The sequence below is a fragment of the Anser cygnoides genome, chromosome Z (assembly GCF_040182565.1).
Source record: "Anser cygnoides isolate HZ-2024a breed goose chromosome Z, Taihu_goose_T2T_genome, whole genome shotgun sequence".
Lineage (NCBI taxonomy): Eukaryota > Metazoa > Chordata > Aves > Anseriformes > Anatidae > Anser > Anser cygnoides.
Genome location: NC_089912.1, coordinates 45,574,705 through 45,589,111, shown reverse-complemented (window position 1 = coordinate 45,589,111; position 14,407 = coordinate 45,574,705). Strand labels below are relative to the sequence as shown.

At 38.0% G+C, this 14,407-nt stretch overlaps 1 protein-coding gene across 4 annotated transcripts in view; it reads right to left on the bottom strand.

Moving 5' to 3' along the window:
- The window catches only part of LOC106045455 (guanine nucleotide-binding protein subunit alpha-14), a 90,127-nt gene extending 76,263 nt beyond the window's left edge, over positions 1-13,864 (bottom strand). Inside the window, exon 1 of one of the 4 annotated variants that reach the window (XM_013195956.3) lies at positions 13,422-13,864. In XM_013195956.3, coding sequence (XP_013051410.1) covers positions 13,422-13,542 — 121 coding nt within the window. In that variant the 5' untranslated portion in view covers positions 13,543-13,864. The remainder of the gene's footprint in view (positions 1-13,421) is intronic. The other 3 variants (XM_066989092.1, XM_066989093.1, XM_013195957.3) reach the window with 3 other exon arrangements.
- Between the last annotated feature and the right edge of the window lie 543 nt (positions 13,865-14,407).

The window sequence follows — 14,407 nt, the reverse complement described above, 5'->3', positions numbered from 1 at the left end:
TAGGAGTGAAAAAAGAGGTACTGGTACTGGACCCCTCTTAAGCTCAATTTCAACAGCTGAAAGCTTTTGTAGAACACCTGTATTTATCATATGAATAGTGAGATTGATACTGAGATAGAGGGCATTGTGCAAACTTACACCTTAGCCAAGAAATACAGCTATATTATAAAAGGGAACTGTTTTTCAGGGGCACTCAGAAGTCTGAGGAACTTCTCAAAAAATTTTAAATATAAAAAGAGACTATGGTGAATTCCTTAAAGAACTTTAAAAGGTTACTGTACCCAGTAACACACAAATACTATAATATAACTCCATTTGAAATACAGTAATATATACCAATGTAAACTGGAGAAAAACTGAACAGGATTTGTGGTCATGAGCTTAATCAAAAATCAATCAAACAAACAAACACTATTGTAAAATGAAAACAAAATAGTTATTATTAATTAACATGAACTCAAAGGTCAAAGCAATAGATGTATTCCACTACACAGAATCACAGAATGGTTGAGGTTGAAAGGGACCTCTTGAGGTCACCTGGTCCAACCCTCCTGCTTAAGCAGGGTCACTTAGAGCAGGCTGTCCAGGACCATGTTTTTGAAGACCAGGCTTTTGATGATCTCCAAGCTGGGAGACTCCACAAGCTCTCTGGGCAACCTGTACCAATACTCTGCCACCCACATGGTAAAGAAGGGAATGACTTCCCTTGGTGAATCCATGCTGACTACTCCTGATGATTTTCTTCTCCTTCACATGCCTGGAAATGTTTTCCAGGATTAGCTGTTCCAACACTTCTCACCCCCAAAAGACCAGAAGCTTATCGTAAGAATTATCTTCTATGACCCGTCCCCCAGATAATATAAACTTACATCAAACAGTTAATATTTGCTTTCCTGTGGCTGTTGTATTAAACTGAGCACAGCTGAATGGAACAATATTTTCCCCAAAATGTCGGAATAGGTAAACAGCATCCTAATTTGTTCCACAGCAGATTATATATTCTTTATGTTGAATGCAAACTGTAACACTATACAATCTCCCTACCTCATCTGGTTTCATAGCTTACAATTCAGTAACATTTGAACTAAGAATTGAAACATGCCAGTGTCACACAATGCTATCATTCCCTCGCTGTTGTCATCATACTTCTATCAATCCTCAATACACCAGAAATACTGTTTTGTATTTAATGTGTGTAACTCTATTTAAAATACAAGCTCAAAGTGTGAGGTACTTTACATACAGGATTTGCAGTAACAAGACTGCAAATACTAAATAGGTTCCTCTGTTTAGGCTACACGCCACAGAGGACCAGCTGTTTCTCCACATAGCCAAATAAAAAACAAGTAACATGCAATCCCCAAAAGATCCATTTTTTATTTTCCCAGTGCTTCATCTGTAATTTTCATATATCTTAGTATTAAAAACAATTAGCCGATGAGGACTTCAGGATTTAAAGTGTGAGAGATTACTAAATTAGACATTGCTGAAGACTGTAATTATTTAAAAAAAAAAAAAAAAAGGAAGAAGAAAAAGAAGATGAAGAAAACAAGACATGACAATGCATTAAAAAAAAAAAGAAAAGAAAAACACTTTAAATTTAAAATTAAGTGTTTCTATTTTTTCAGAGATAAGTACATCTCACAAAATGAAAGTTCTGCTGCATGGAGTTTAAGAAAATTAAGTAGCATACTTTCCACCAATAACAATAAACTATTCTATAATAAAATGAAATAAAATTATGTAAGAAACTGCTGCCTTTAAAACCAGATACATTTAATGATTCATAACTTTGTTGGGTTTTGTTCTTTCTCTCTCTCTCTCTCTTTAAAAAAAAAAAAAAAAAACCTTAATTGTTCTCCTGGGGGCACCTGAAGAGCTTAGATAGCATTTTCAAAAATGCTCTCATAACTTGAATATTCAAATTCCCCTGAGTTTTGCTGGGCCTGATAGCTTTATTTAGAAGATATATTTCTGCATCTGTTAGAACTGCTTACCTCCTCTATTTGGACTTCCGGCAAGCAAATGACTTCAAAACAAGTACAGAGGCTTGAAATCCGTCTGCCTCATATTGTGACAGGATGGTATCTGTCTCAACCCTAAATGTACTGCTGTCCAAAAATTTTACAGGGCCTCTGGTCTTTTGAGTTTAATAACCAGTGAAAACTTCCAGCAAAATAAACTTTGATTTCATCTACACAGATTTCACTCTGAGCTGTGACTGAAAAAAAGGCAAAACTGCAGTACTCAAATACATATGCAGACTCAAGGTCTGGCAACTCTGCACTACAGGATTGCCAGGAACTCTTCCCAAACCCAGGTTTGCAAGCTCCTTATTTTGAGGTTCATATTGTCACCATTTAACACTTGCAGCTGGAAGTTGGGACCTATATGTGTCTGCCAAGTAAGGAAAGTCAGCTCCTGCTGCAGAGGCCTTAGTGTCACAAAAGGTGCTGCCTAAGGAAAAAACACAAGCTGACACGTGGCTTTAAGATTGCGAAGCAACAATAAAACAAGCAGTTAAGCATAAAAGCTTCCTGCTTGGGTAATGAATGCCAAGTGTTTATATGAAACACATTTTTATTTCAAACACAAAGCTAGGAATTGTGAAACGGATATGTCCTAAGGGCTAAAACGAATTGTTTGGCCTTTCCTGTCAAAGAGAACATATCAGGCTGGGAACTTATTTGCTTTTTAAAATATATTTATGATTGTGGATAAATATTTGGCACAATTACCTCGGAAATATCTGAGTCCAAAAAGTATTTACTTGTAACTTAGAAAAAAAAAAAACTATTTTTTTTTTGTCACAGATTTTCACTTACTTGAAGTATTTATTTTTTCAGTTAATATTTCATGTAATTCCAAACCAGTGGCTAAAGACAGATACTTCAAGAATACTCTGCATGAAGTTCTAATGCTTTTCAGCAAAAGATGGGCATAAACACAAGCAGTAGGGAAAACAGTCACATCTGAATAATAGTGGAACCACAACACATTACAGGTATGTAATACATCTGGAAAGCCATCCTTCCTTTTTATTTAAATCTTATTTTCCAAGAGTTGCTTCCTCTGTGGACTACGTTCAGCTTGTAGTAATAAAAGAAGGTAACCTTTACATCCAATAAGCTAGTTCAGCTCTAGCTCAACACAGAAATTATAAAAAGTCTCACCAGTAACCTAATACTTCCATAGCAGAAATGATTGTTTTGGTACTGAGGAATATTATTACTGAAGAATACAAAAGAACTTCAATGATTAAATAGCTCATTCTGTTCCTGAAGTTTAATTTAGCTTAACTAACTCCTATTTAATAGTCATTACAAACAGACTCAATTTTCTCTTAGAAAGTTGGAATACTGTCTTGAAAAAGACTTTTCTAAGCCCACTTCAACTTCGTAACAACATCACATTAAAATTCCACAATGGAGAGGAGATATTCATAAGGAACAACAGTGTTACTGAGCACAGAGGTTTTGGAAAGGTATCCTTACCTGAACTACTCTTATAGAAAACATTTTGTAAACCTAACCATATGGAAAGGATACACTTCAAGAGAGAACCCAGCATTGCATGCTGAGTACACTGTCCACAGAAAGAGCTGAAAAGCCTGGAAGTGCGTGAATATGCAATGTGATAGACATATAATCGTCCCCATCATCATTCACACAATTTTTGTCTCTAATTAAATGAAAAACACAGAATGTGTTTCCACGTAGTAGAAACTCATTCCCACTGAAGCCACAGAACTTAACTCCTTTTACAACTTTTTTTTATAACTAGAGGCTTGGGCCAATAAAATTCAAAGGTAAATAGGACCAATGTAAATATATTTTAAATAATTGAATTTGAGTTTAATTACATATATATATATATACACACACATATATGTATATACACACACATATATATATATATTATGGTCACCACTACTACCTGCAGAAGATACTACATTCAGACAGCAAAGCCCATTTTCTCCAGTCACCAAGAAAAAAAAATGTTGCAAATTATTTCCAAGCACAAATTATTTTCCTATTTACAGTACAAAATGCTATCTAGAGAAAGTTAGTCATCCCAGTGTTACTTCATGTGATAAGTATACTCGAAGAATGTTAATGTTTGAAGACATACAAAATAGTGACTATTCAGTCAGCTGGAAAAGGTCACTTTTTAAAAGCACATTGGCAAAAACAGCAGCAAAATTACAGCTGCTGAAGTTGTTTTTTATGTTTTGATTTTTAAGAGCACACATGTCTAATATGTACTTGAGTTTGAGAGGCCTCAAATTTACTTTTCCTAAGACAAAACTTAGGAGAAACTAGATACTAAACACAGTATTAAATCCTGTTCCTTTTTCCTTTTTTGGACAAAAATAAATATATATATATTAAAAAAAAAAGTAGCTTTAACATATCTGAAACGTGAACATTGCTGTGCTAAACACAGACTGAAACAAAACTGCATAAATTATCTTTTTACCATTTAATATTTTTTCACACTGTTTCCCATAATACTTACTTCAAGTTTGTAAGTTTCCAGTGGAAAATGCTCCCCATCTGTGCCGTGTTTTCAATCCATAAATCAGTGAAAAATTTTCAAATAGAAGTGATGAAGAAATTATTTCAAAATTTTGTAGGCTGTAATTTTCACTCTGGGTTAACTACACAGGAGTGGAAATTTGGATGCCCAATAAATTGTAATATCTTTCTATGATTATAATCTAAATTAACTCAGATTTCACAGCTTTTTCATAACAGGCTGCTATATGTCGTCACTTTCATTTTTCAACTATATCTTACAGTACTGTTAGCACTGGCATTTCAGACAGATTTACAGTGGAAGTGGAAGGCTTCATTATACATAGTGTGGAAGGCTTCATAATTCATAGTATGTCAGTCAAAAATTACTGTCCCAATTTCAAAAAGAAATATAAAGAGGTCTACTCAATAGTCAAACGTCAAGCAATGTATCTGAGAAGCAGAAAAGGGCAAGGGTAAAAAACAACACTCAGCTAGGCATACTGAAAAGTTACCTTATTCATTCAAGAAATACTGCAAATAAAGTTGTGTCTGCAAAATTTTCACCTACATTTACACAGCATTTTATACATACAACAGAGTTGAAGCCAAGCACAGTAGTAAAGAAAGCACTAGGATACAAGACAGGCTGCATAACACAAAGTTTAAAATAAACAACCTAAAGAAGATGAGAATGGAAATTTCAATGATAAAAGTTATCAATAGGATTTTTTTTTTCTTTCTATCTGCAAAGCAAGGAAATCAAAATCTTTTTTTCGCAGCCATTTAAATCACAGGCTATATCAACTTGCTGACTGAAAATAGGGAAGTACTTGGGTGAAACAGATTCGTAGGTACCTGTTACTTACCAGTAATTTATTTCCTCAGTTTTCCTATGAATTTTATTGTAATCAGATTTTAATTTTATAATCAGATTTTATTTACTTGAATCAAATTTTAACTTTATTTTTAGCATATTGAAAATAGCAACCTTCACATCACATGCTATCAGCTAAAAATGAAGCATTCCAAGCAGCCACCTAAAATCATGTTTCAAGTATGCTTTTTCAGTGTTCATGTTTATAAACAATTGTGCTAACAGGATTCTTAAGTACTTATCAGCAAGTTGATCATTAATTCCAAAACAGGCCTGTAAGTAACTCTTAGTACCCACTGAGGTGGTCAAGTACTTTGTAAGTTACAGTAATTGGAAATATTTGGTAACTGACCCAAAACGATAACAAAAACAACAACAAAATCAGAATTTTCCCCTGCAGTGATAGTGACCCAAAAAGGTCCTTTACAAAGGCAGTTACCTGAAACAGCTCTAAAACAATCTAAAGTAGTGAAACAAGTTAAAACCAACAACAAAAACACAGTAGCTAAATAAAAATAAAAGAGAAGCCAGAGAAAAGGCAGTCAAGGTAAACTTCCAGCATTCTGGAAAAAACAACAGATTATCTTGCATTCAGAAAAGTTTTACCTTCATCCTTTGGAAAAAAAAAAAAAAAAAGAGTTCTGATCCCCTTTTGAAGTTTGCAAATGAAGCTATATGCTTAGATGACTATCCAAATTAAAGAGACTAAATGCTTATATATTTGCAACACTAGGAAATGGCAAATTCAATCAAGCACTTTGAAGATGCATTTTAAACAAGCAGTTAGTGAACCAACAACTTGTATAATGCTACTCATAAAACAAACAAATAAACAAACAGAAAACTTGCTTTCCTTGGCAGAGGAGATCATTGGACCTGGAATTGATTTACAGACAAAACAAACAAACAAACAAGAAAAAAAAAAAAAAACAACACCCTCTTAAAGAGTAAAAGGGAAAATATAACCAAAGTTTATATTTAATACTTCACTGCATAACCTAGAGCAAAACTATTTTCCAGGACAATATTTTCATTTTTATGTTTATTCTTTCCAACTGGAATGCTCTTTATGAAGCATTTATTTGTTCAGTTTGATCGTGTGCTCTTAAAAATCAAAAAGGAACAAAATTATTAATGGCTTTGTATGATTCTCATACTCAAGTAGAAACTAACCTGAAATATATCAGCACTTCCTAAACATAACATCAACATGAAACACTTGGAGAGCTTTTCTCTTTATTTAGTGAAAAAAAGTGACTTGGTGATATGCAGCTGACTTTGCTAAATACTTTTTGACAGAAAACTGCATTCAATTGTAGCTACAGATGGATAAAGATGTAGTATAGCCACCCTTACACCATGAAAAGAAAGTAAAGGAATAACACACAACAGTCCTTGCCTTCATTAGGTGTTTTCATTAGCACTAGCTTATTCTGGAGGTGAAACGGATGCTAGTCAGCTAGATATATTTATAAATATTTCATAGATAGTTAAAAAAAAAAAAAGCAGATCATCAATCTATGAGACCTAGTTAAACTGTATGGGTAAAAATGGGACTGTGATATCATATGACCATTTATTAACATGTTTGAACAAATCTTCCATTCACTTGGGAAGGTTTTGTGCATTAATGGTACTGAAAGTATGGCGCATGAAATGAAAGTTGTACGCATCACAGTGAATGTGATAAAATGAAAGCATGCACTATTGGGTTTCCTTTGTGCAGACAAAACTATTATTGCTTAGTTTACACAGCCACTGCTGCTCAGACAGTAATTCAACCAAGAGTCATGCTTCCTTTTGAGGTTGTAATTCCTTGGTACTGCCACAACATATCAGCTCCCATGTTCATTTCCCTTCGCTCAGCACCCAGTCCTTCGCTCACCATGCTCCTATAAAAGAGAGGAGCTGTGGATTCTTGAGAATTTATTTTAAGCTAGCCACTGTATTTCAGTTTCAAAGCAGAGAGATATACTACTTATTTACCTCTTTCTACTGTTACTAACATCAGGCAAACAAAGTAAATTATACAAAGAACAAATAACCAAATACTGTAAAAAAAGGTATCAGAAGGCAATCCTACCAAAAATCACTTAGCAGTTAGGAGAATTATTAGCATTGTCATAAAAATTAGTCGTTCATTTCATCATTTTTTCTTTCTCTTTCAGAAGAGTAAGTATGATTACATTATACTACTTACTAAACTCCCTCTTAAATAAAACCATATAATTTCAGAAAATCCTAATTTTGCCTTGCCTATTATTACTACTTCCTTTAGAAACAAGACCAGGTGGATCAAAGTGAGAAAAATATTAAATTATTTTCCTCTCTGATAGCAGACACAGAAAAAAAAATTGCATTTTCTCCTTTACTCTGTTTTGTTGCTTTCTTCAAGCAACATGAAGAATGAATACTAGATATCTCAGAAAATGATGGAGCACCAAAAATCCAAAATGATTAACAGTAAGACATTTAGACATTTATACTTTCCATAAAGTAAGACTTTATGGAAAAATTGGTGGCATGCCACTTTACTCCTTTCAGTATTGATTACCATTTTGGGACCATACAAGTAACAAACATTCTCAACAGATCATGTCTTCTTCTCCTCATTCCTCATCTACCTCCTTCCAACCTACTGGAAGGGTTTTGTAAACCAGGTGATTCAAAAATAAATAAATAAATAATTTAATTAATTGAAAGGAAACAAAATCCCGGGATCCTTTTCCTCCTAAAAATACTGTGCTTGTTTTGTCTTAAAACAACAACCATTTCTATTTGTCTAGTAACTGTTGTGCCTTTGAGCATTAAAATAAATAAATAAATGTTTTGATAGTATTAGCGTTAACTAGAAATGACAATTACATGCCCCCCAAATGAAGCTTAGAGCATACTAGAATTGGAAAATAACTGACACTTTCAACTAATACCCAGTGAAATTCAGAAATAGGTAAGAAGGAAGATACATTTGTATACTGACAGAACTGTTCTTAGACGTCCTCCCATGGTCACTGGACTTCATGCTTCACAATGCAAATCAGCCATACATGATCCAAACAGTCTGTAAATATTCTACAACTGCCCATAATGATGAAGCATGAGACTAATTGAACTGAAATTGATTTTTTCAGTATTTGTACAGATTAGCTTCTGAAGAAATGGATTGTCTTGTTGATTCTCAGAAACTGTAGTACACAATCAGAATTTCAAGGCATAACAAGCACTTGTGCATGGCATCAGCTTTCTCTAGAGAGTCAGTTGTGAGAAGCATGTTAGCAAACCACTAAAATAAAATGAAGAAGAATTAACCACATTCATGTAAAAAATACAATTCTTCAAACTGAGACAGCATCCTCCTGTTACACCTATACAACGTAGACTAGTTTCACACTATTTTTTCTTGTTACTAGCTTTCAAAAGCTAGAAAATAAAAAGAACAAATTCACCAGGTATTTGTTCACAGAAGCTGCCACAGGTACCGCAAATATGTCTGAAAAGGGCAGGCACAGACAACTTGGAGGAGGAGGGCTGCAGAGGAGCAAGCAATCATTATCAGATATGATCTCATGACACAGGGTACGTTCACTCCAGGGTACTTATCCCAGGAAGGAAAAACAAGCGCCATTATTGTCAGTGAGGAGCTGAGGCTCAGCAGCAGTTTTTCTCATGTATATGTTTGCAATGAAATACTGAGTTGCACAAAGATGCCCTGACTGCACCCTTCAACACCCGCATAGGGTCTGGTAAAGTCACTCCCGCTGATTTACTCAGATTCTGTCTCAGCCCTTAAGGTTTTCACTGGCCTTTCATTCACCACAGACAGGCCTGGCTACCGACAGGAATAAAAATCATACACAAAAAACATATTCCAAACAGAAGAGCAAAGAGTTTCTGGTAGTTGCAACCAGAGAGAGCTATAGTGGAAAACTGACAAGTTAGCAGGCAAAGCCATTAGTTTATTGACAAAAAATCCTATACATTCCAGATGCTCGATCTTGCCTCTTATATTATCCAGAGGAGAATATGTTTAAATCAGAGTAATTTATGCAAACTAATGATTTTTATTAACAAGAACATGGACAGATCTGCTAAGGACTTGGTAAGATGGACTCTATCTCCACTAGACTGATATGTATATATTTCCTTCCTGCATAACTTTCTGTCTCACACAAATTCAAATCAGTTTCAGCATGGAGATGCTTCTTATTCCTACACTAGCACTCAAAAATTGTCATATTTTAACACATCTATGAGTGTCAGCCTGACCAGTGCCAAGAAAAAAATTAACCCCACTGACACAGCTAGAATTCTCCTATTCTCAGAAAGACAAAACTGTGCTTCCCATAGAAATGTAATGACTTCATTTGGGAAAACTAAACGCCACAGGGTATTTCTTGCTACTGCAGTGAATGTCACGAAGTAATTAGAAGTCAGTCAACACCTGTTCTCTCTGTACGTGTCTCGGACACTTCTCCAAGAAATGCAAGAATCAGTGCTGGTCCTTTACTACCTCCGAAGCTCCAAAATGAATGGTTCTGTTAACCCTTACGTTTTAAATGGGAAAATTCTTAAGTGACCACAGTGTCCCCTGCACAACAGCAATGACAGATCCTCTAGAGCTTTCATTAAAGCCTGATTTTCTGTTCTCTCTCATTGCCAAAGAATGACCTTATATAAGACAAAACAAAACCAAACCGAGTGGTTCACCCAAATGATACCATCAATGTAAACCTTTCCAGATGCTTAAACGAACATTAAGGTCCACAACAGCATGTCTCTCAAAGGTGCAGCGTTCTTCCAGTGAGATCTGTCACGGCATTGTCTGTTTTGAGGTTTCCTACTTCCAGTCAGAAGTCAGAGTACTGCCAGTCTACCGTCTTTACACCAGTTGTTAAAACTGCTGTGGATTACAGCTCCCAGACGCATCTCTCTCTGCTCAAGGAATACTGAACTATCAAGGAGCAGTGACTCTGCCTGCCAAGTATGACCCTCTCCACACCCGGCCATTATAATGATGCACACTGGAAGAAAATCCACTTGAGCAAAATCCAATTGAGAAAATCCCCACTGAGCCTTCAGAAGGACCACCTGCACTAAACTCCACTGGTTATAAGTTATAATTATGATTATGTACAGTCACAAGCAGCATTATCTTCCCCACGCTTAGAGGTTTTACTCTGAAGTTTAATTCACAATCACAATTTAAGTGTTACTTTTATAAACTACCATGTACTTTAACAATATTCCTGGACAAGAATACAACAGTTGTCCTCTCAGACTTTAAAGTTGTTTTCTTAAAAAAGATATGCCTACTTCCTCCAGCACCAAATCCTCTTAATTAAGAGTTTTTAATGGGGTCTCTTTATTAACAGAAGTGCTTCTATTACTGTCATGTCAGGGAGCACCAATTTTTCACACCCTGACCTGACACAGCCAGCAAAGCTTTGTCATGTACCTGTGGTACTAAGGCTTATTTTAGGAACCTGAAATGTCACCCGCAAGGGTGTCTATTCTCCAAGAGGTCTCAGCGGTACAGAACAAAATGAGCTCCTTCCAAAGTCTGATCTGTCACTCAAGATGGGAAACTTGGTGTATTTGACTGCGGAGGGGAGTGGGAGAAAGTCAGAAACAGGCATTCAGGGGTAATAATGAAAACCAATGTTTTAAACAAAATGAAATTAAAAATAAAAAATCCATTACCCAGTATATTTCTCAAGAGTAATCAAGATTTGAAAATGTATTACATCCCTCTTCATTAGCACACAACTGCCATGCAAGCACAGTGAAGAAAAAAAAATATAATAATTTATTTGCTTCGGCTTGGAAAACAGATGACTGAGGAGGGATATAAAATGCCTGTAAGACTGGAAGACACATAGGGAAGAGTGAATAGGCACTGACAGTCTTCTCCCTCTTTAAAAACTATGTTAGGAGTTTTTAAATAAAAGGAAGAGGCCAAACCAAAACCAAAAAGAAATGGAAGAGGTTTCTCACACAAAACACAGGTAGGCTGAACATTCCCTGCCACAAAATGCTGTGGCTGGCTGAAAGATGCTAGGTAAATTCATGGAAGAAGAACCATGGAGGGTTGCTAAAAACTCAGGAACTCCACGTGTCTCAGGAAGCTTCTGCAACTGAAATAGTTGGGAGCTAAGAGTACCGGCTACTGGGAGGAGAGAAGCTGTGTTTATGCCACACTCATATCATTCCTTGAAGACCTGCTTTCAGAAGACAAAACATTGCTGGATGAACAGTAATCCAGAATAACCTTTTTTTTTCTTATCACATGTAAAAGAAAAAAGGTACTACAAAATTTACCAGACAAGAAGATATTTTTTTACTTTTTATTGAATAGAACCACATGCTTTATATTATACTTTCTAATGTATATTTGACATAACTGGACATGCAGGGTTACATCCATGTTCTAGAAAATACCTTAATTGCTATTGTAAACAAATCAGCCTTGTCACAGTGTTACATATTGGTAATGTCAGAAGGAAGTTTTAGTTTGTTTATTGCAACAGGTAGTTTCTAAAAAGGCTTGGTATTTCCCCCAGAGCCCTGAATATTGTCACCGAGGAGTGCTTTTGAAAAGCTCATTCTTTGAAAGCACTCTGCTTCTTATGCAGGTTTAAAGCCTTTTTTAAAGATTTTTCCTACACAACTCCATCTAAGGTTTTCCTCAATGTCTTTGCATTACAACATGCAAATAGTCTTTTCTAAAAGAAGAAGCTAACTACATTTCAACAAGAACAAGCAGATGAACATAGGACAGTACTCAACCTTACTGCAGACTTTTAAAGTTATAACTTTGCAATTACAAGTTTAAACTTGGACTCAAACATTATAAAGGACAGATTTGCCCTCAAAACAAACCAGTAACTTCATTTGACTTTGTAGCTAGCAGGCACGTGGGCATTCACTCTAATTTCTCTGTCAAACCTAAGGCCTAAATTACACAAAATCTTTCCTTTTTGAAGCCATAAAAATTATTTTCATTGAAATACCTCAAGGGTTGGAAAAACTCAGGCTCCAGAACCAAGCCCCCTCACGGCTGTCCATCCATGGGCTCTCCCCACCACGACTCACAGTGTTGGCCATGCTGGCCACAGCTGTGCAGCCAGAAGATGCCCGAGGACATCACCCCCAGTTAAAAATACCACCCCATCTCTGCTGTGAAGGCATACAAACACAATTCCTAGATGCAGCAGCTCCTCATGATTTGCCTACGAGGTTCTGCCTTTACATTGCCTACCAGGTTTGGTCTTTCTGTATACTTTCCTTTAACTTCTCCTAAAATCTCACTAAGAACCTGACATTTCTTGTTCAAAGACCTAAAAAATTATGCTTGTCCCCAAATCACAAGTAAGTATTATTTGTATATTTCGCTTTACTTTCAAGTGGACAACCTGATGAATAAAAAAGTTCTTTCAATTGCTGTGCACAACATGTAACATTCATAGCTGTACACTGATGCTCATAGCTGGAGAAAGCGTGTTTTACAACGATTTCAACAGCAATAAATACAAATAGAGTGCTGATGCAAGTTCTTTTGTTTGTTTGTGGGGGTATTTTTTGTTAGTCCGAGGTTTTTCAAAAATCCCTTATCAAAACGAATCCCCCATCGGTGTTCCCGGTTGAACAGCAGACTGACACAGGAGAACAGCGTGGGGTGCCGCAGGACCAAACGGAGGAGGAAGCCTGACACGAGTGCGCAAGGTAACACCTGCCTTGCACAAGGGGGTGAGGCTGCAGGGGAGTTCACTGGGATAACAGGCGCCTCGCGCACCTCGGAGGCACCTGCAGAAAGGTGAGCTAACTCCGCCGCCGCCACGCCGTGACGGACAGACCTCAGTCCGCATAAATACCCACCGCGAAACCCAGGGCATTTACCCGCTTGCCCCAAGCACCTCACTCAGACCCTCGCACCTAGTCCAAGGCAGACGTGCAGCACCACCACCGGCACCAGCAGGACCACCAACACCATGCCCGGATCCCGGTGCCCGGCGCCTCCCGGCACTCACCCAGCAGCAGCAGCTTCAGCTCCCGGCGGGCGTCCCGCTTGTCCCGGCGCAGCTGCCGCTCGATCTCGGCGCTGATGCGCTGCGACTCCTTCTCCTCGGCCGACAGGCAGCACCCGGCCATGGCCTGCACCGGGGGCGTCCCCTCCCGGACCGGCCCGCCACGGCCCGGCCCGGCCCGGCCCGGCCCGGCCTCGCCTCCCGCCGGCCGGCAGGTGGGGGCCGCCTCCTGCCCACGGGGCGGGGGGACGCGGGCCGGGGGCGGCCCCGGGGGCTGGAAACCCAGGGCTGGGGCCGGGGTCCCGTGTCCCGTCCCGGCCCTGCCCCGAGCACGGGGCCTGCTCTCGGCCGCGGGGCGGCTCGGTGAGGGGTCGGTGCCCCGGGGGCTGAAGGCTCGGCTTGGAGTTGGGGAAGAGCCGTGAGAGTGGTGCTGGCGAGCCTTCAACTCCCCTGACGGGCTGCCTGAAACTGCTCGTGGCTGTTACATCTGTTTTCGGGCGTCTTGCGGGTGGAAATTACCTTTGGTTTGTTTGGCAGGTGTGGTGGGAGCTGGAGGGGGAAGGGGCTGGTGGGGGAGAAACAGTACTGCACAGGAGCCGGACACTACGGTTTATAACTACATTGTGTAGACATTAAAAATAAAACGTTGAAGATACTTTTTTCTCCACTTTTTTAGTCAATTTATTTCTTCAAAGTTTTCTTCGATTCTCATTCATTACTCTGTCATCCGCCTATCACTTCTCTTCTGTTTCACTCCAAACACAAACCCTGCAATGATACTTGAACTTTTGAACTTGCAGAGTTTTAAATGAATCTAATAACAAGCAACAAGGTTCTGACTCAAAGTTTGTGCAACAGTGATAGGTGAAACCACTAGGAAAAAAATGGAAAGATAAGCAAATATTTTTTTAAACAAACATAACTGGCTGATTTGTTGATTTCTTCACCATAGGCAGTCGTGCATATGCATATTTTGAATGTAAAATACT